Here is a 20106-nt window from a genome sequence, read left to right on the forward strand (position 1 = left end):
AATTCCCATTTCGAGCAGAAGTCCAGGACCAGATGTGCAAGCAGAGTCCGCAAATCTGCTGTGAAATAAAAAACCGACGACAGGTACCGCGCTGGATGAAATCACTGCAGCTTCGGGGATTACTCCTCCGAACCACTTCAAGTATGCGGTGGCCACTTTGGTTCACACATTTATTTTTCAAAATAAGTGTAAATGTTACAGTTCATCATCTAGGAAACATATTTACAAGGGTCTGCAACAGTGAAATAAATAAGGTTGAATAGAATATAGCAGATACAAATGGTAAATGGTCTACAATGTACAGCAGCTTCAGCTACCAAAAGTTCATTTTTTTCAAAAAGGGAAACAAAAACAACCTCAAACTATAGTTTAGTATTAATAAATAAAGCTATGTGAAAAAATAAATAAGGTATCTTCTGTCCTACTAATTTAAACTACTTTCTTATTTTTTACACATGGAAGAACAAAGTATTGCGTAAGCTTTTACAGTCGCCTCTTCATCTTAAAGCACATGGTCGTGATTCAAACATAAATCTACTGTTACTAAAACACCTCAGCATTAATTGGCCTTCGGATTTTGGCGTCCGAATGTTCTTTGTGTTGAGCAAAATTGGCAATAGATTGAGAACTCTGATCCAGAACTTTTTTCCTATGAAACCTGAAGTTAGTTTCATAACGCTTCTCGGATTCCGTCCCTCGCCGTGCTGATCAGATTGGTGCGGAGCCTCTAGCTGCAACAGCGTGTTCACTTGAGTGGTTTACGTGGTGTGCTTAATACGCCTATCAAATCCCTGATTAGGGCCTTTATCCCTCCAGGAATCCTGCAGTGGGCTTTCTCAAAAAACACTGGCTCCAAAGAAAAAGTGCTACGTCTCTTTCAACATGCTCTCATGTTGTAATGTGTACCATTATGTACAGTTTACGAACACGCTCCCCTTTAAACCCTACTGTCCCCACATTATATAATTTCCCAGTAGATGAAGAGCAGATGAGAACCGCCAGTGACACTGTACAACATAATCTGTTCATCTTAATAATGCGTGAATAAATTACTTTTTTTTTTTGATACGGGCTAAACCAGTTATTAAATGAAAGCAAGGTATCATCGAAGAAAATGCATTAAGGCTATAGAATTAAGGCTTTGAAAAGAATTATAACAAACCACCGAAAACATTCAGTGTGAACAGTAGCTCTGCGCACTCACACGCACAGAGCTGTGAATGAAGTGAGGCACGGTATCAAAGCCATTCCACACACGTCCAGATGAGGCATCTGGCACCATTTTGTCTCTTCTGCAGTCAATAAAACGGACATTCTTCCTGGATGAATATCACTCGGGCTTTTTTTTTTAGCCTGGGTGTGAAATGTGAAGATCGTTGGCTGCTGTAATCGCCGACCAGATTCGGGAGCAAATTTGCGTATTCCTTCTTTTGTACAGTTGTGGTTGCCGGGGTTTTCTGAATGGAATGACCCGGGTCATTTGAAGGCAGAGGCGAGTAGCTGTTACATGGGAAGCGCGTCCTTCCTGAACTTGATATGGGGGGGGATGTTTAGACGGGCATTTTCAAAATGTTTCTGTGTGGCCCCATGGAGACAACCATGATAAAAACGAGTTGGCCACGAACAACATTACAACTAGTACAAATACTGTAGAAATATACAAAAACTAAGATGGAAACCACCCATTCTAAAGCAGGGGTTTGGATCTCGGGGTCGAAAAAAAGCCTGTTGATTCAATTTGGCTGCTGGACTCAGTTTGATCCAACGGGATTATCAGTTTCCTTTGGCCTCCCTGCTGATGATAATGACTACATCCTAGAAACACCGCAGCACTCGGGTGGAGGGCAGCTTCCTCTCTGTCCCCTTTCAACTACAGCTCAAACCCCTGTCCTAAAGCTTTTCTCCATGCTCCTCTTTCTGCCCCAAGGTTCCAGTTTCAAAAGAGGCAACAATAAGCACTAATATAACAATGTTCACAGTCAAAGTCTGATTCTCACAGAGGAGCCTTAACTGGCTGCCTCCATTTTTAAAGCAGAGCACAGAGTGGCTGCGTCCTTTACATGTCCACCCGTCCGTCCACCTCTCAGCGTCTCACTCCGCTCCCCAAAAGGTCCAAACACATGGACACTTGATAAAAGACACCATGGTCACAGAACATCCTCGGTTTTACTGTCACACAGAAAAGGGTGGGGAACGTGGCGGCGCCCGAGGTGTGCACGGTTACTAAGTAATCACCTTGGATACAGCAGGAAGAGAGAGTGGGAGGTGCCGGATGGCTCTGATCTGCAGAGTCTGAGTGGTGTGTGTGTGTGTGTGTGAGAGTGTGCGTGTGTGTGTGTGTGTGTGCGTGCGTGCGTGGGTGGGTGCGTGTGCTCTAGCGCGACGTCCAGTTGTTGCCCATGCTCAGCTTGGCCCTGGGGATGGTCATCTTGTCCGCACAGGGGGAGCTCATTTCCGGGGAGAAGTGAATTATGCCGCAGTCGTTCTTCACATTCTGGAATTTGTTCTCCTTGGAGGGCTCCATGTAGACCACTGCGTTCTTGTTGACATGCTTCTTTAGGATCACCGTCTGAGGAAGGGGGAAAAATACAAAAACATTCAATTATTTTTAGATCGAAGCCTGTTCATAAAACAGGTTTAGGCAGGATGTATTGACGGTAGTTCCAAATTTATACAAATTCTCATTTTCTGACGCTACTATGTAATTTCATTGTAGAGTTGTGAAAAACCCACTCAATCTTAACATCATGACAGGTTTAACACTCCCCCCGACCCGTCCACATATCAACTCTGCGCTCACTGCTATTTATATCTGGGAGTCTGCATAATTTAGCACCTTTTTAATCCAGCGCTTCAACGTTTAAAAAAAAAAAGCTGATTTATGTACAGATGATGTACAGATCGCTCTTTACCTTCTTTGGTGCGCTGTAGCAGGACATCTGCACCCACTTCTTCTTCTTGTTGATGAGCAACGCCACGATGAGGAAGATGATGATGGCCAGGAGGAGACCTGCCAGGATCCAGGCAGCTGATTGGTAGATAAGGGCCATCTCCGTTTGGCTGGGATAGTTCTCACCCAGACCTGGCTCATCTGTGGGACACAGACAACATTGATATTGAATAGTAAGCTTCTTTTTCCCCCCATTTGCCAATATTGCCGTTGTTGTATCCTGCACATTTATTATAGTCAAAAAGGGGTTTAGGGTCTTTGTTTTTAGTCTTTGGCAAATATCCTCAGTGCTCACGATCATGTTACGCCAATGCTAATTTATCATTATTGTTTTGGTTAGTTTACGTTTCACAACAACCCCCATTAGTTTAAACACTCACAGGTTATTGGCAGGAACTGGAGCGCAATGATGCCAAATTAATGAGGTTACAACAACTTTCAGTGTGTTAAATGGAGAAGGGAGGGTGGGTAGCAATGAAGACGTTAACTGGGTGGGGACCGATGGCAGATGATGATAATAACAATAATAAGAAGAAGCTTTCTTTGTATAGCACTTTTCTTTTGAGTGACAACGTGCTTGACGAAGGGATGAAACAATACAATTTAATCAAAATAAGTATTCCAAAAAAGAGAACATTTTAAGGTGGGATTTACAAGCAGTAACAGATGGAGCATGTCCAATCTCTTTCCAGAGTTTGGGGGCTCGTCCCAGAGCCTTTGGTCGCCAATCGGGCTCTGGGACCACCAGAACTCTTAACGCTATTGGCTGATCAAAGATGGCGTGGGCGAGCATGGGAAGTTAGTGAAACCTTGATATACTCAGGGACTGGCTTGGTTCGGTGAGGATTTAATAAGCGGGTACCTGTATCAGCGATGATGGGCGGCACGGTGACGGTGGTGATCCACACTGCACTCTCCACTGTCACAGTCGGCGTGGTCTTACGGGCACTGGTGGACACCATCACTGGCACTGATGTCGTAATTTCTGTTCACACCGGATTAAGATTAAGTTATCAATATGACTGGTCTGAACATGTAAACACATCAAACTGTGAGTTAGTGTGTGAACTCCCTGATGTCTCGATTGTCCTTGATAAGCTTGTGCTTTTCCAGGAACTGTCCTCTTAACTTCCACGGTGCCACTCTTGTAAAGGCGTTACGTAAAAAAGCTCTGTTTTCCACTTGGCGAATGAGAAAAACAAAAGGCCCCCGTGAAACGGCTCCATGTCAGGGTGAACAATGGGAGCCTATGCTTAGGTTTTGCTCTATAGGAAAAGCTGACATGAGCTTTGCCTTCCTGTGCCGCCACAGAGAAGAGTGTTGCGGGCCGATTCAGCCAGGGACAGGAAACACGTGTGAATGTGCGGATGCTCGAGGAATGTTTTTTTTTCTCTGCGCGGCCTGTGTGTGTGTGTGTGTGTGTGTGTGTGTGTGTGTGTGTGTGTGTGTATCGCATGGAATGTTGCGAACGATTGTGTTTGCCCGTGTAGCGCCAGAGTGGCTAGGTCCAAATGCACAAACATTCAAACAAGTTCAGTCTGGAAAACCGTCATTTTCTCCGTTACGCCCACTTTTTTTTGACGTGCGGCATTATGAATAATAACTTTCCCCAATAACAGGCCGTGCCTTGTTCCAGTGGTCACGTATGTTTTGACAGATCTCCTCAGTGTGTGGAAGCATTACAGCAAATTACATTTTATTACACTAAGCTCCAGCAAACTCAAATTTACTTTTCAATGAAACTAAAATACTTAAGTCTCAAAAGGCAACTTTGGCACAAGGCGGCATTCTCTTCATTGACATGCACCAAAATACTCACCGAGACAGTGTGGGCAGCACTGGCCCTTGCGTAAGACGGGCACCCTGCAGTTGGCAGCCGGACAGCGCTGAGAGAAACACTGAATGGTGCCGTTGTTGCAGGTGCAGCTGGTGCAGGCGTTCGCCTTCCAGGAGTCTCCGACCAGCATCACGTCTCCGTCGCTGGTGATGCAGTACTCCTGCTGGCTGTTGTTCACGGGCAGCAAGGGGCTCAGCGTCTCCTCTGTGGTGGCACACGGGTAAAAAAAAAAAAAACGGTTTCGTCATGAAAGTGCACAGAGGTGAAGGTAGGACACGGATTTGTGTTCCAGCCCGTTTTCCAACTGAATGGGACTTGGCAATGTAAAGTCCGAGCCACAGTTGAACTTGTCGTCATTTGCCGTTTTTGAACTGAAAGAACTAATTTAGTCTGAGTTGTATATAAATACATGGAGAGACCGGCTTCTATATGACTCAACTCTGCTGTATAACGTCGTAATCCACAGAAGTTGTTAGGCCTTGAGGGCTGCGTTCGAGATGTACGATGCTTTACTGTTAACAGACAGAGGTAAAGTGACTCCATATGACAGATGTCAGTTCAGACCTTATCTCTCTCTCTCTCGCTCTCTGACCCTGAGATCTGTGGCTTTGTCATGACCAAAGACTCGCTTCGTATGTAAACACTGCTCTACCCTACTGTAACCATACATCATAGGGCCTGTCAGTGTGATGTCTCTTATTCCCACATTCCTGGTGACCAGGCCCATACATATATCAAAGGCCGGCCTCTGACAATCTGCTTTTGTGAGGGGGAGATGCAGCGATAAGGCGGGCCGGCATTCTCAAGGAGCAGCTCTCAGGCGCAGTCATGCATTGCTGATTTGTGGGCCTCATGCTCGAGAGTGCTCGGGATATGTTTTCTTTTTTCCTTTTTTTTTTCGAGTGTGTGAGCGAGGCCCGAGTGTTTGGGTGCAGGTGTAAATAAAACATGCGTGTGGTTCCCTTTGTGTTCGCCTTGACATTTGTGTCAGAGTTTATTCCCATAACCGTACGAACGACGCAGATCCAGAGAGACTAGTCACATTCTTGCCTTTCCAGCAACGAGAACATTAGATGAACCTCCGCCGTCGGCCGCTGGGTGAAGGCGGGCCACATGCACTGCAGGCCGCCTGGAGGATCGCTATGTAAGCCCAACCGGCCCTGGCTGGTTTCTTTATGAGCCTGTGTGCCGAACATAAAACGGCCCGACAAAGTGCAACATGCAAGACCTCTCAAAGCCACATGCGGATAGCAAATTCAAAACAGATTTATACGCCTTTACCTCCTGCTCCATCGCCTGACAACAACTAATGTGTTCCGATCTTTTCTATAGCCACCCCCTTCCTTCCCCATAGCCCCTCGTCCTGTCTGTTACCTGGGCAGACGTGGCAACAGGTGTCCTTGTTCCTGGTTGGTGTCTGGCAGAGAGCCGGGGGACACACTTCTGTGTCGCACAGGACTCGTCCCTTCCTGCAGGTGCAGCGCGTGCACTCGTCCAGGTTCCAGGTCTCCCCCTCCACGTAAAATTCTCCCCCGGGTGCTCTGCACACCACCATGTCCATCCCTTCTGGCTGACCACTGCCTGACTCGTCTTAAGTGTCAGAAGAGGGAGGAGGGGGGGGGGGGGAGAAAGGAGTGAGCATCATGTGTGCGTGCTGCTATCAAATTCACATTCTTTTCTGCTTCCAGTGCCAAACATTCATTCATTTAGTTCTTTGACAACAAGTGGAACACAGATCTTGAGCGAGGTAAACAGAGTCAAGGGTTTGTAGAATCAAAAAAAAGAAAGAAGAAGCCTCGGGCAGCGTAGGGTGGTGTCCCAAGTTGTGTTGACACCCACTTATTTGAAAACATCTTTCTGTCGAGCAGAGTAGCAGACATCTGCAAAGAGTTAGCCTGTTGTCCCCTGACTGCAAAGTGTGTGGAGCTTCTGAAAGTTGTAGACATTCTTTCACTCCTAAATATTTGAACAGCCAGCTGAGTCACCCCTCCATAAATATTCCGCATGAGTCGCAGGGTTGTGGATAAAAGAAGGAAGGAGAAAGAAAAAAAGAGTGTGGGTGTGGATCAGTGTGCCTTCCATTTTTAGAGAAACAGACAGAGACCGTGTGTCTGCGAGTTTAAGTGGCGAGCAAGGCGAAGGCCTAAGAGCTGGCTAATGATCCAAAGCTCTCGGCTGAATGAGTTGTGAGGGGACGATGGACGGTGCAGGGCCACGTGTGTGTGTGTGTGTGCGTGTGTGTGTGCGTGTGCGCAAGCATGTGACCCAACTGCAACCAACTCTGAAGAAGTAACTGAGAAACTCCTAAAGCTTACTCCTACGATGAATGTTGACACTTGCTACAGCACATTGTGAGAATTAAACTGATCTTAAACCGATGGCAGAATAAACACCATTTTTAAATCGGTTAAAAACACTGCACTGCCCGAGATGTAAATGCTGAGACCTGGGAACACGGCAGGATTGCTTCCATGAAGTCATGGAAGTGACTGCACCCTTGATGCTGGCCTCATCCCTCATTGCACAAGAAAACGTGTGCGAGCAACTGTGACATATATGGTCAGTGGGGGAGCCATAAAAGTCAGTCTGTAAATTGTAGAGGATGTTTTAATGAAGAGCTTAAGGAATAAATGTGACATTCTCCTTATTCCTACGAATAAATATGGCCAAACCCTGGGGTTTTGTTTAAAACCCGTCTGGCTGTCTTGTGTCTCTTGCCCCATCGGACTTCCTTTGAGAAATGTCCCCACATTCCCAGAATTACCTTTTTACGATCACCAATAGGACTGATGACGAGAACATGGCCCGATTTTGTAATCCTTTAACACTGGATGAAATATACTGGATAGAGACGTACCCTCACATGTGGGACAACACTGGTCCAGCCTGACGACGGGATGAGCGCAGCTGGGTACAGGGCAGGAAATGAGCACGCACATCTCCCGTCCCGAGTGGCAGTAGCAGTCACGGCAGCCGTCGTGCCAGCCGTCGCCTTCCTCGTATCGGTGCCCATTGGAGGTGAGGCAATAGTCGGGCATTGGGGCCGCGGCAGTGGTGCTGGGGACTGGGCTGCTTTCTGGAGACACAAACACGAAATGGCGACGGAGCCTTGTAAATTCACGGCGGAAATGTCTTGAAGCGCATATTTCAGATTTACAGTGAAAAGGGCCACTGTTACTGTACCGAGGTCAGGTTTCATTGGGGGCTGAAAGTGAGAGCTCTGTGATCAGGGCTCCATAAAGTGGAACATTCACCATTAAGGAATATTGGAACCTCCTTTAATGTGCATTTTATTTCCCAATAGTTGTTCAAAAATGCTTTATTAGGATAAAACCCTTGAGATGTATTATCTCGTTTTTCGAGGGGGTCCCAACATTTATATAACAATAGGCATAATAATAAGAAGTGTGTGTGTGTGTGTGTGTGTCTGTCTATTCGTGGAGATGAGGAGCCAGCTGCACTGATCTGAAAACCTCAGTATATTTTTAAGCCTGAAATATTTATAATACAGCTAAACTGGCAAAACAAACACAGCGCATAAATTGTGGCGGGGCACAAATATGGCATCTGCATACTTGCTTTAAACTTAAGTGTTGAGGGGAATCTAATTCGAGCCGCGCACACATACACACACACGCCCCTGGATGAAGCCGAACACCAACAAGAAGCAAAACAAGCAGACATAAAAAGTCATCAGCGAAAGGTCACAGGAAATCAAGGCTGCAGCTCAGTGGCAGAGATTCAAACAGAGCTTTCCTATCTCCCACAATCCTCCGGCCATTCCTCGGCAAAAAATACTGTATATTGTGATAAAGTTGATCCTTTAGAGGGCATGTTCGGCAAATGTCACAGTAATCTATGAATGCGTTACAGTCTGGTGGTACACGAAAGGTCAAGAGCGAGCCTGCAACAATAAACAGGGCTCGTTCTCTGGGGACCATGATTATAAACATGGAATTTAAAGATAACCAAGCAAATCTAATGCAGTGTCCAAAAAAAGAATTGTTACATGAGAGTGCTCAGTAATTGTAATGAAAGCATTTACAACGAATCCTGTGGAAAGTGGTTATTTTGAGTGAAGGCCTCAGATGAAAGTTATTTGGTCACAAAAATGATTAGGTACCATCCAATGGGATCCATAAATGTATAATACTACACCGGACAAGCATCAACATCTTCAAAGCAGCTGGGCTCAACTACAGCATTGCATTTCGATATTGCAGTGGCCTGTTTGATTATTTCCTGAATTCTTCGATCTGTTGTTTGGTTCCAGAAAATGCTGAAAATTGTCGATGGTGTTTCCCAAACCCTAAGATGAGTTTTTTTTATTTTGTCCACAATCTAGAGATTTTCAGTTCACTGTCACAGCGGACAGAAGAAAGCTGAAAATATTCACATTCAAAAAATCAGAGAATTCTGACTCTTTTTTTCTTTCTTTCATAAAAACTACTTAAAAACCGATTTATCGATTACTAATCGATTCATTGTTGCAGCTCTAAAACAAGTACGAGAAGTGTCTTAAGGCTGCACTACACTTAGGTAAATACATTATGCATCAGACTCAAACAGAGCTCAGTTACCTTTACACATGCAGACGGAGCAGCCCTTCCGGTTCTGTCGATAGCCGTCGCTGCAGTGCTTGTCGCAGGTGAAGGGGGGACACTTGACACAGCGGCACATCTCACAGCCATGTTTGTTCCTCCTGCGGAGACAACAAACATACACACGATGAAGCGCAACACATATTGGACCCAGTCGTTGGAAGAGCGCGTCAGAAAGTAAACAACGTCGCTCAGGTTTAAAATCGCTTCACGTTGACGCACATCTCCCGGGATGAGAGTTCTATGGATCAGCATGGTCTTCAGATATCCAGATGCTCCGGTCTGGCATAATCAACATCTGGACCTGCTTTCCCCTCCCTATATTAGCTGCCTTTGAAGAAGGCCAAATAAAAGGCCAGCATGTGAGATCCCTGTGGTTTGCACATCATACCAACCCCGAAAGACTCCGAAAGGAGCAATCTAAAGCCAATTCAGATGCTTTCAATTCACCCGGTTGCCATCCTTATTGCTCCAAAAGCCTTTGGCAGGACTCACGAGAGCAACCAAGGAGCAGGGGCCAAGATAAGAAGTCGTGTAAACATGTTGATTGGGGAGCACATCAAAACAGAGGGAGGGAGAGAGAGAGAGCGATAGTTGATTTGTAGAAAATAAAGTGACAATTGTGCCAGGCTGACCACAGGGATAACCTCACATAGAGAGGGAAGAGTGGTACGGAGGGCAGAGCTGCAGATGCAGCGGAATAGATCAGTTGGATCCAGTTAGCCTGATAATGACACATGGATGAGCTGCAGGTTGATAAACTGTCAGAACTCACGATTAAGAACGACCTGTACCTAATACTTTTCTCACCGACTCCCTCTCTAATCTGTCCACTCTGAAAAAGGACTCCTCCTCCCTCTGCGTCTCCCCCTCCACGTTAGTGATGATACCCATTTTATGATGCAGTGGCCTCATTCGGCCCGGGTAATTGCTCTATTAATCTTCGTCTTCCAGCGCAACGTAAATAAAAGAAGCCCTCGATCCCAGAGGGGGAAGTGCTGTGTCCCCATGAAGAGGACAGAGCACGTTAGGCTCAGCAAACAAGAGGAGCCCATCTATGCTGAAGCAGCAATAACAGCTTCTGAAACAACACTGTGAGGGGCTGGCCAGTGCCCCACTGTACAAATACAGAAACAGAGAGTGCTGCGACCTTGGAGCAAGGCTTTGTTTAAAGATGGTGTGTGGAATGCCAAGCAGCGCTTTGGGCTCCAGGGGGAAAGAGGGGCTTGGGGAGGCACTGCCCCCCCCCCCCCCCCCCCCGGCCCTGGGACTGCTGGCTCGGCACAATTTCCAGTGCGCCGCAACCGTGATGGCCAGAGGAATACAACTCATGACCCGTGTGGTCACAGTGATGATTTTGAGCTATGAAGGATGGAAAACACACCGGTGTCCCGCAAAAACACAACCACCTGGAGGACTGCCCTCCACCTCGACTGTTAAGACAAGAGAGAGAGAGCACTCTTTACAATTCATCCTGGACCTTCAGCTCGGGATATGTACATTACAGTACTCACAGGATGTCATCAATACAACCAGTATAAACACAGCGATTCTTTGTGCCTTTTGTTTCTCTGTGGTGGCTGCATGCAGGGGTCCTGTGTGAGAAGACAGATCTGCATTGTAAGCCTGGCAAGCTCTCAGAGGACTTTAGACTTCTGAGGCTCGACTTAAACAGCTGCTTATGAAGGATAAAGCCTGGACTTCCTGCTCCTCTTTTCCCCACAAGATCCCTCTCCTCTCCTCTCCCCTGGCATCCCACGCAGACATATCGGTCTCATCTAGCGCCGTGGCCCCAGAGAGCATGGTTGAGATACCAGAAGAATCCCAACTGTATACGTTTCATAAAGGCTGCCTTTTGTCGCGATGTGTTTTTGATCGTTGTTTTGAGACGGGACGATGATTTATGAAATGAGAGTGGTGGTGCCTGGGGACCAAATGTCCCAGCGGAGAGCACTTCCAGATGTTTGATTGGGTTAAATGGGATTAGGGGGAGAGGAATTGTGGGGCGCCGAGAGGCCAGCGTGGACCTCACAGTGAATTACTTGCGCGCACGCACGCACGCACGCACGCAGATTTGGAGACCTGGGATTGGCCACCAAGGTAGGCTGTTTGATCTTGGATGCCAAGCGACTGTTGCGCTTCCTTTTGAACATGACCAAACAGGCATTGGCTTCTGATCACTTGATAATATACTGTAAAGTATTGTGCTTCTTTAATTTACTATAACTGTTTAAATGCAGGAGGTGAAAATGACTTTGAAAGTGGAATTTAGGAAAACAATTCTTTCTTTTTTTTCCACACGTTTGGGTGCAACCTCCATTTTCCGTGGAGCGAAAAGGGAAAAATGTGCTTCACCTTTTTACATTGTTCATTGAGAAAACTGATCTTATCTCACTGACAAAACATAAAAATTATTATCCCCTTATATGTTTCTGTCTTGTGAGTGTGTAAGAACATGAGCCGCATGTTACGTCACTGGCAGCCACAGAGGCCTTTAAACGGGCTGAAAACATGGGTGACAAATGAGTGTAGCTTCACCTGAGGGATGAGAAAACCAAGGGGTCACCAGGGGTACTCACACATATCCATAAGGGCAGGTCTTAGTGCAGGTCAGAGGTCGGCACTTGGGCGTGGGGATGCTGCACTCGCACACCTCGCAGCCAAAATCATCCCTCTCGTGTCCCATCGGGCATTGCAGGGAACAGTATTTTCCCAGGTCAGGGCAGGAGTCATCTGAAAGAGTTGAGGCATAGGTCATCTGACTGATCACGGACACAACAATCCATCAAAAAGGCAAAGGCGCAAGTTGCTATGGGGCCGCTCACGGGAGCATTCCTATGACATAGTGCTGCGGATGCAAATGAGCGCTGATGGTTGGAAACATGTCTTTGCTGTTGACAAAAGCTGAGTGGTTGGCAAATTTGTTTGACATCGACATGAGTAAATGTTGCGTGTCCACCACAAGAAGCAGCATGTCAAAGGGAGATTTTGCTCATACTTCTGCAAGTCGGTCCCCGAGACTTTAACCCTTGATGTCCAACACGTGTGTGAGGAGAGTGAACTTACTGCCGAGACACTGGCAGAGAAGACATCCATTGTGGTCTTGCTGGAAGCCGTAGGAGCAGTCACTTCCTGACAGGGAGCAGTTTTCCAGGGGAGGACACAGCAAGGGGCTAACCGTTTCATAAGAAGGCTCTGGTTGACAAAAGGAGAAGATGGAGGTGTAAGTTTGCATGAAAGCAACAGCATCACAAAAAAAACTAAAAAACAAATTACAAATCATTTCATGAATTCTTCCTGGTTGTAAATGTGTGTGCTCGGATCCCCTCAGGTGTATCACATCATCGGTGCTTTTTTTTGTGCCAACTGTAATAGCTACCTATTTACACTGCTATTATTTTGGTAGAAAACAATAATTACGGATAAATGTAGAGCAATTACACCAGGGTGGGTCGCGCTGTAAGCGGGATTATACCTCTGTGTCTCCGAATGTGGATATGTCTCCTATCAATAAGTTGAATGTGTGTAATGGTTTAGCTCAACTGGGTAAGATAGTGGGGTTGTCCCCTGGACTGGCGTCCGACTCGGACGCTGCCCAGACAGTCTTGGATCTGAGCTAGCTTTCATTGAGAGCCACAATAAATGAGACGAAGTTTGGAGCAACACACACACACAAACACACGTACAGTATATGCACCAAAGCTATTCCCGTCTCTCGCCACGTTCAGTGGGAGGAGCGGCCCAATGAGCTGTGACTAATTATGCACACAAAAAAAGAAATAGAGGATCCACTTCAATTGTGGAGCCTCCTGCGTTAAAAGCACGCCGCAGCATCACACACACAGGTGGGTCTCATTTTGGCGGGCAAGGGCAATAAAGGAACACAAAGAACCCCGCGGCTTGAAGAATGCCCCGTGGCCTCCCCTTTAATGAGCCCATGGCGACATGGCCTCTGTAGCAGAGCTGCGGGGCCACGGGAGCCTCCTACGTGTGGTATGCGGGCTGACGTGCACTTCATATAGATTGTGCACTTCATTGAGCCGTGCAACCAGACATGATGAAACACAAAAGATAGACCCCCTCTCCGTACCTTCGCAGAAGGGGCAGCACTCTCCGGGGATCTTGACGGGGTTTTGGCAACTCTGCTTGCAGGCCATGGCCGTGCAGTGCGGCTCTCCGTCCACACACTGGCAGAAGGTGCAGTCGTCCTCCTTCCACTGCTCCTCGTGAGCCCGCAGCTTGTTATTCACCCAGCAGCTGGCCTTGGTGCTGTCCATCGACAGCAACTCCACATCTGAGAGACATACAGTACGCATTGTTGGGTACGGAATAAAGTAGAGAGAGATGAGGAGAATCTTTGATCTGACTCTTAGTGAAGACATGTGTAGTGCGGTTTGGCAACCGTGAATGGAATTTGAACCCAACAACTACAGTCCAATGTATCACGTACAACTTCCTATGCCGTGATTGAATTAACAGGGGGCCGAGTGAGAGCAGAGCTGGAGGAAGTCGGATACTCCACGAGGGAGCTAACAATACAAACGGACTTGTCTCCAAGAGCTACGGAGCAAACACATTTGATTTTAGATGACATGTTTACATTTGTCGGAGGCCCCGTGGTTTCGCCACAAAGTATTGTACACAGGGATTTAAGTTGAGGTTTGATGTATCGCTGTGTCGTCCTGAGAGAGATGTAATAATTAGAAACGGAGCAAAGGTGATGACTCCACAGTGTCCACTCACTTCTTGGCTAAAAGCTTGAACTCATCAATGTGAGTTTTAACGGTGACCGCTGAGGTCAAAGGCTGGGTCACCGTTTTATGCCATCCTCACTCCAAAGGAAAGAACCTTTTTTGATCTGGAACCATTAGTAGGAACCATAAAGTTTGACATTTTAAAAGCTAATCTGTGCCGCCAATCTGCTCAGCTTGAAGTGATGTATATGCCTGACACCAGCCCTTTTTCCTCCACTTTCTTTTTAACAGTTTTAATAGTTTTCACTACACCGCTTACGAGCAACAGAGGTTAGAAGGTGGTCTCGGCGTTTTCTCCATGTGTCAGTGTGAAACAAAGGAAGGTATGTACATAATTCTGCAAGTTTCCATGTTACGCACTGTTTTAAATGTGTGTCAGAGGGAGAAGGGGTGCTGTATACGTCCCACAGGAGTCCTAATTGCCCTATTTGATCCCAGAGTTTTGGCTGCTGAGGTTCCATCCATCTGGCCGTGATTAACCCGAGCAGGATCACCTTCTCTCCTTTCTGTTTCCAACTCACCCTCTCTTCGCACTGCACAAACCTCATGTATGTTATACCGTGACCCTTATAATGAAATATTAAAGGGTCAATCCAAAATTTTACTATTTCAATTCCATGAAGGGGGAGAGTAACTCATGCAGCGGAAGTTGAGAAATGTACTATTTTTTCCCCTAGTACTGGTCAAGCTCCAAATACCCTGGAGCCTAGACTTCCCATAATGCAACTTGATGGAGTCTTTCAGTTGATGGAGTTTACTTTCTGTTAAAAATTTGTCTGATGTTTTTCCTGCTGGGTATGTATCGTAGCGGCCAATGCTTTTTTTATCTTAAAAAAAGCTGCCTGCCACTGCTGTAAAAAAAAAGTGAGGTTAAGATTGAACCTTTGTAGTAAAGATGTGGACTGTAAAGCCAAAACCATGAGCTGAAAGATGCTAAAGCGCTCCATGGAGGAGTGCGGAATTGCAGACAGGTGATTTTGTCTGTGGTTCAATCATTAACAACCCTGTGACACTGATATATTGTAATACCGAAATTTGGATTAGCAGAGCTTTGAGTATATTCACAACCAGGTAACCTTTAATACATCGCTTAATCCAGATTTAAAGTATTACCGCCTTTGTTCTCTGCAGTGAGCCATGCACTAAGCATGAGCAGCTTTCCATAAGAAAAAGATGAAAGCATTCCATACCATCTAAATGCCTGCACATTCCAGGTGTACCTCCGACACTGACCCAACATGATCTCCTCTGCAGTCTTGCCGTTTGTCTTATTCACTCTACGGCATCTCATGCGCCCGAGCAACTGAAGCCACGCAGGCAGAGGCCGAGGCCAAGGCTGGCTACCGTCTCCGTCCGCAGGCTTCTGGCAGACTGTAATGTGGCTGCCATATGCGCTGCAACACCATTTTTTTAACAATCCAAAGTGCACATATCAGAGCTCCCTACCTGGCTTTGAGCACGTGTTTTTGCGAGCGGGTCCCTTCTATTAAGCCAGAGCCAGATATTACAAAGCCAAGCAGTACACTCTAAAAAAGGGGTTTTATGTTCTTAAGTCTCCCCAGTGGAAATGAATCACGTTGGCTGGTTCTTTGGTGTGCCCCTTTAGCACGCCAGGTATGCTACCAACTGTGGAAGCTGGTTATATGGGGAAGTCATTAAGGTCTGGTCATTGGAGGTAAATATCCGGCAAGGTGGATATTGGTATTACCTCTACCCCTCCAGCATCTACTTTCCAATGTGCCAGCTACTCATACAGGCCTTCTATCTGCCACATCACCAGTGGCTTAAACTTTAAAAAGCACAAGTGTAAATCAGCATCATGCTCAGCGAAACGAAGAGTTAAGTCGCAACTTCTAAGCAAAATGGTAATCACGTGTACCTATGCAGACAGGGCAACACTCGCCCTCAGGAATGTAGAAGTTTTCACAGTTCAGCTCAGCGCACTCTGCCTTGGAGCAGAAGGAGATTCCTCCTCGGCACTGACACAGCCAGCAGGGGTCCATGCGGTACACCTCTGCCTCGGAGAACTCCTTCCCGTTGTGGATGCACTTGGGAGAGACTACGGAGGAGAACGAGGAAAACAAGAATCAGATGCAGTCAGTCAATGAAGACAGATCCTGTCGATCTTAAACTGCAGACCACATGGGGATGATGAGGCTCAACACACTGTGCTGACAAATGAAGGCACGGTGCTCTGTCAGGTCTCCTTCCCATTTGGCAGCAATCAACCCCAGATCTTTCTCCTCATAACTGATGAAAACGCTGTTTTTCATCACAAATGTGAAGTTCGATGAGTGAGAGCCCATCGCTACCGTACACGGTCAGTTACAAATTCATAAACATCCCTCAATTTTCTGCTGTTGATGGAAATGTGAATCTGAACCAAATGGTGCTGAGGTGGACACTGCATGGCTGTGGTTAAGCCTGTGATGTGGAATGGCATCTATCAAACAATGAAGCCAAGTCCACAAGCAGATATTTCACAGAGATCCATCAAGTCCCAAAGAGGCGTTGGACTCCTGCAATGCGCAGTTAAAGAAAACAGTGGTGGGTCAGAGGATTTTGGCAGAATTTGGGCTCAGTGCGTTGGTGGCAGGTGGATTGAATCAACGCTCTGGCCGGCCATTTCCAAAAGCATCCAAGCACATTAAACCTCTTTCAACTGAACCCCCCCCCTATAAAATCAAATGAGTTAAGTTTCCATTGGAAAAGCAAGGTCTGATCTGTGTCTGTTTGTGCGCGAGTGTGTGTAAAACAAAGATAAAGAAACTTAAAAAAACAACAATAAATCAGTGGCAATTTTAAAAACCTAGAGAGCCTTTCAATCATCCAATATAAATGATGCAAGTTTTGTGGCCAACGAAACAGGAAGATGACAGCATGACATTTCTATTGTAAATACAACACCACGCATTCAAATGTACCACAGTGATCTGGAATAACCACACAGTAACTTCTCATCAGAAACACTCAACACGAGGGAAGTGAGGCAATGTGGTTATGTAAGAAAAATCTCCAGACCCCTTTCAGGAGCAGCGACACTAGTTAAGTGAGTAAATGTATTGCGCAGATGCGAGCAGATGTGGAGCCAGTGGTTTTCTATAAATGAGTCCGGAGGTATCGGCGGCATCTGTACGCCATAGCTTTGAGTGCAGACTCAAAGCGTCTGCGCCGATGACCCCATGCCTCCCGACAACCAGCGCTGCACTCTAATACGAAGCAGGTGGGCCAACTGAGTTGAAAGTGGAGCGGGGATTTGTTCATCTTTTATTCTCCCCCTTGTCCGCTTTCGGTTTCCATTCTCTCCGCCTGTTCCTTCTCTCGCTCAGTATGCCTTGCCACCCTGCTTTGCGTGCAGCAAAACCAAGCAGAGAAAATGCAATAAGCACCTCAGCTGGCCGTATTTTAACGCTCACAGAAGCAATAGGAAGTCACATGGGGCGATGCTTACATGTGATTTCCGCAGTGTTTGTTAATGGTAATCCCTAAAGCAACTTGGGCCACAGAGTCTAAATTCCAGTCGTGCTTTGTGATGTTCGGCCTTCATTAAATTGAGGCAAGGGTTGGATGTGGACATGTAAGGGGCCATAAAACCCCGACCCGAGGCCTAAGTCATCCATAATGGACTGTCATATTGGTGCTTGTGTTCTACAGGCAAATGAAGAAGAAACCACAATGGGAAACTTTGCCTACAGCAGAAAATTGCTGGGATTTATTAAAATCAACTTTGCAGTGATACATCTGATCAGTTCCTAATGAAGCTAACGCCACCACTCAGCGTCCAAGGACATTGACTGATTCTAACAGACTCAAGCTGAACTCCTGGAGATAAATCGTGGTGGTGATTACAGCCGTGTTGCTCAACGCTGGCGTAAATCTCAAGAGGAAACATGTGCAGCCGTGAACCTGGCCTGCACCCAGGGTTGACTACGGGGGACGTATGCCAATTATGTGCCGGCCAACGTGTTGATAAACAGCAGACCGCAGCTAAACAAAATCCAACGGGATCATCTGTAACATCAGATGATGTCAGGTCAGGACACCGCTGCCAGGTTTGCTCTGCCACCCAGATACCGCCGCTCTTGCCGCTCAACAGTGGAAAGAGTCTATCGTCGGTGGAGGCCAAAACACACAGGTGGAGCTTATTGTCAGTGCACACACTGACCCTGGCTAAATATGAGCCCACTGCCAAGAGGGCAATGGAAACAAAGTTAATCAGTTCAAGCCTGACCCTCGGAGACAATGCTACATTCCATCGCAGCATTGGTTAGGTAATTGGAAGCAACTTAAGAGCGTATATGTGTAAGTTACTGTACTTGTGCAGCTAGTAACTTTGGGGGCCTCTGCAGGACCGGGGAGGTGACTAGGGAGTCCAGTGCGTGTCTGTGTCCCTGTCTGCGGAGCTCTCTGACACGGCGCGCAGTCATGCAGGCCTAATGTACGGTGGGGGCAGCACAAAAGGCATCAAGCCCCAGGCCCAAAGAGCAGCAGACACTTGTTATCAAAACACTGATCCCATGGCCCCCACGGCTGCCATTCAGCCCCCGCTGGCCTGCCGGACTCGATTACCCTCCCCACTGGCAGACTGGAGCACATAAAAAGCATTCCCATCAATGAACTGTTGAACCTTTTCCCTTTGGATGTGTGACCAGACGGGAACCCTTTGACACTGCACTTCTGTTGAGCAAATTCGTAGCCTAAGCACTTTTCTGGTCACTGGGCTCGTTAAGTCCATTAATTCCGGGACACGGCACTCATTTATATACGTGGAGGGGCCAGAATGGGAATTTGTTCTGTTGGTCAAACAGCGAATATTTGTTGGGCTCGCAGAGTAAACAGACCAATACCGCAGGTCCCCTCCCTGCCTTCCTGACTCTCCTGGTTTACTCTGGACCACGACAGAAAGGGCTGAAAGTCTCCCCGTCTGTGATCCAACATCTGCTCTCTCTCTCGCTTGTATTTTCCTGTATTTCCTCTGTCTGTGCCTCACCTGGTGAGAAACTGGTCCACACACACACATTTCAAACCATCAATCTGCTTTGAAAAGCTCATTACACTTAATGTCCCTTTAAGCAATAAAGATATTTGCAGCTACACCCAAAAAGAAATTATCCTGGAAACATGAGGGACATTGGCTGAGTCTGATAAAGAGCCCAACAGTAATTATCCAATCAGCAAATTTCTTTTTCATCTGTGGTCATTTGGTCTGCAGGCAGGAAAGCCTTACCCTGAGCAAAATAATTGCCTCCTCGAAGGCGATGAATCTCACACCAACTGCGCCATTGCTACCCTCAGCGGGAGACCAATCGAAACAGATTGCGCAGTGTGCACTTCAGTGTAATCACCTTTCTGGCACTCGAAGACATCACAGCAGTCTCCTGGCTGACCGCTGGCCTGGCTGAGTGGCACGGCTCGCTGTCCGCTCGGGCACCGGGGCTTGTGGCAGGCGCTGAGGTCGCAAGTGCACTGGGGAGGCACGGAGGGGCAGCAACCAGCAGGGGGCGTGTAACTCTTGGTCAGCACTGAACCGTGGGGGCAGGAGGGCACCTGCAGAGCGGGACAGGTCACCCCGGAACACCTCAGCTCCTCTGAAACACAGAATATGTGGACGCACGTTTGCTGTAAGACACAGGTGAGTGTGCAGCAAACAGTATATGCAAACAAAAATAGTGACACTGCTTTTGTATCTTTATAAAGTTTGCGTGTGTGTGTGTGTGTATGTGTTTGATGGCCGCCTCCTCCTCGTACTGTCAGTCAAACCACTTCAGCACAGCGCCACTCGTGTTACAGACCAAGGGGCCGGGTTCACACAGTCACCCAACACAAACTCCGTGCAAAGTCATCAGATCCCCACTTCAGTCTGTGACAGCTTTACAGCATCCTGTCAGAGGAGTGAGAGCGGTGCTCTAGACACGACAAGGCTCTCCGCATATCCTGTCTACGCGGCCCTGATCCCACCCAGAC

The 20106-nt window shown here is 47.0% G+C and overlaps 1 protein-coding gene across 3 annotated transcripts in view; it reads right to left on the minus strand.

The window, feature by feature from the left end:
- Positions 1 to 156: 156 nt before the first annotated feature.
- Positions 157 to 20106, minus strand: part of crim1 (cysteine rich transmembrane BMP regulator 1 (chordin-like)) — a 51213-nt gene continuing 31263 nt past the window's right edge. For 2 of the 3 annotated variants that reach the window (XM_035609732.2, XM_035609729.2), the window contains 12 exons: positions 19488 to 19730; positions 16022 to 16201; positions 13479 to 13682; positions 12455 to 12583; positions 11968 to 12121; positions 9368 to 9489; positions 7645 to 7863; positions 6162 to 6377; positions 4770 to 4991; positions 3813 to 3935; positions 2913 to 3091; positions 157 to 2569 (listed from right to left, as the gene is read on the minus strand). In XM_035609732.2, the coding sequence (XP_035465625.2) occupies positions 2375 to 2569; positions 2913 to 3091; positions 3813 to 3935; positions 4770 to 4991; positions 6162 to 6377; positions 7645 to 7863; positions 9368 to 9489; positions 11968 to 12121; positions 12455 to 12583; positions 13479 to 13682; positions 16022 to 16201; positions 19488 to 19730 (2186 nt within the window). In that variant the 3' untranslated portion in view covers positions 157 to 2374. The remainder of the gene's footprint in view (positions 2570 to 2912; positions 3092 to 3812; positions 3936 to 4769; positions 4992 to 6161; positions 6378 to 7644; positions 7864 to 9367; positions 9490 to 11967; positions 12122 to 12454; positions 12584 to 13478; positions 13683 to 16021; positions 16202 to 19487; positions 19731 to 20106) is intronic. The other variant, XM_035609730.2, reaches the window with a different exon arrangement.

This window comes from Scophthalmus maximus, chromosome 15, assembly GCF_022379125.1.
Source record: "Scophthalmus maximus strain ysfricsl-2021 chromosome 15, ASM2237912v1, whole genome shotgun sequence".
Classification (NCBI taxonomy): domain Eukaryota; kingdom Metazoa; phylum Chordata; class Actinopteri; order Pleuronectiformes; family Scophthalmidae; genus Scophthalmus; species Scophthalmus maximus.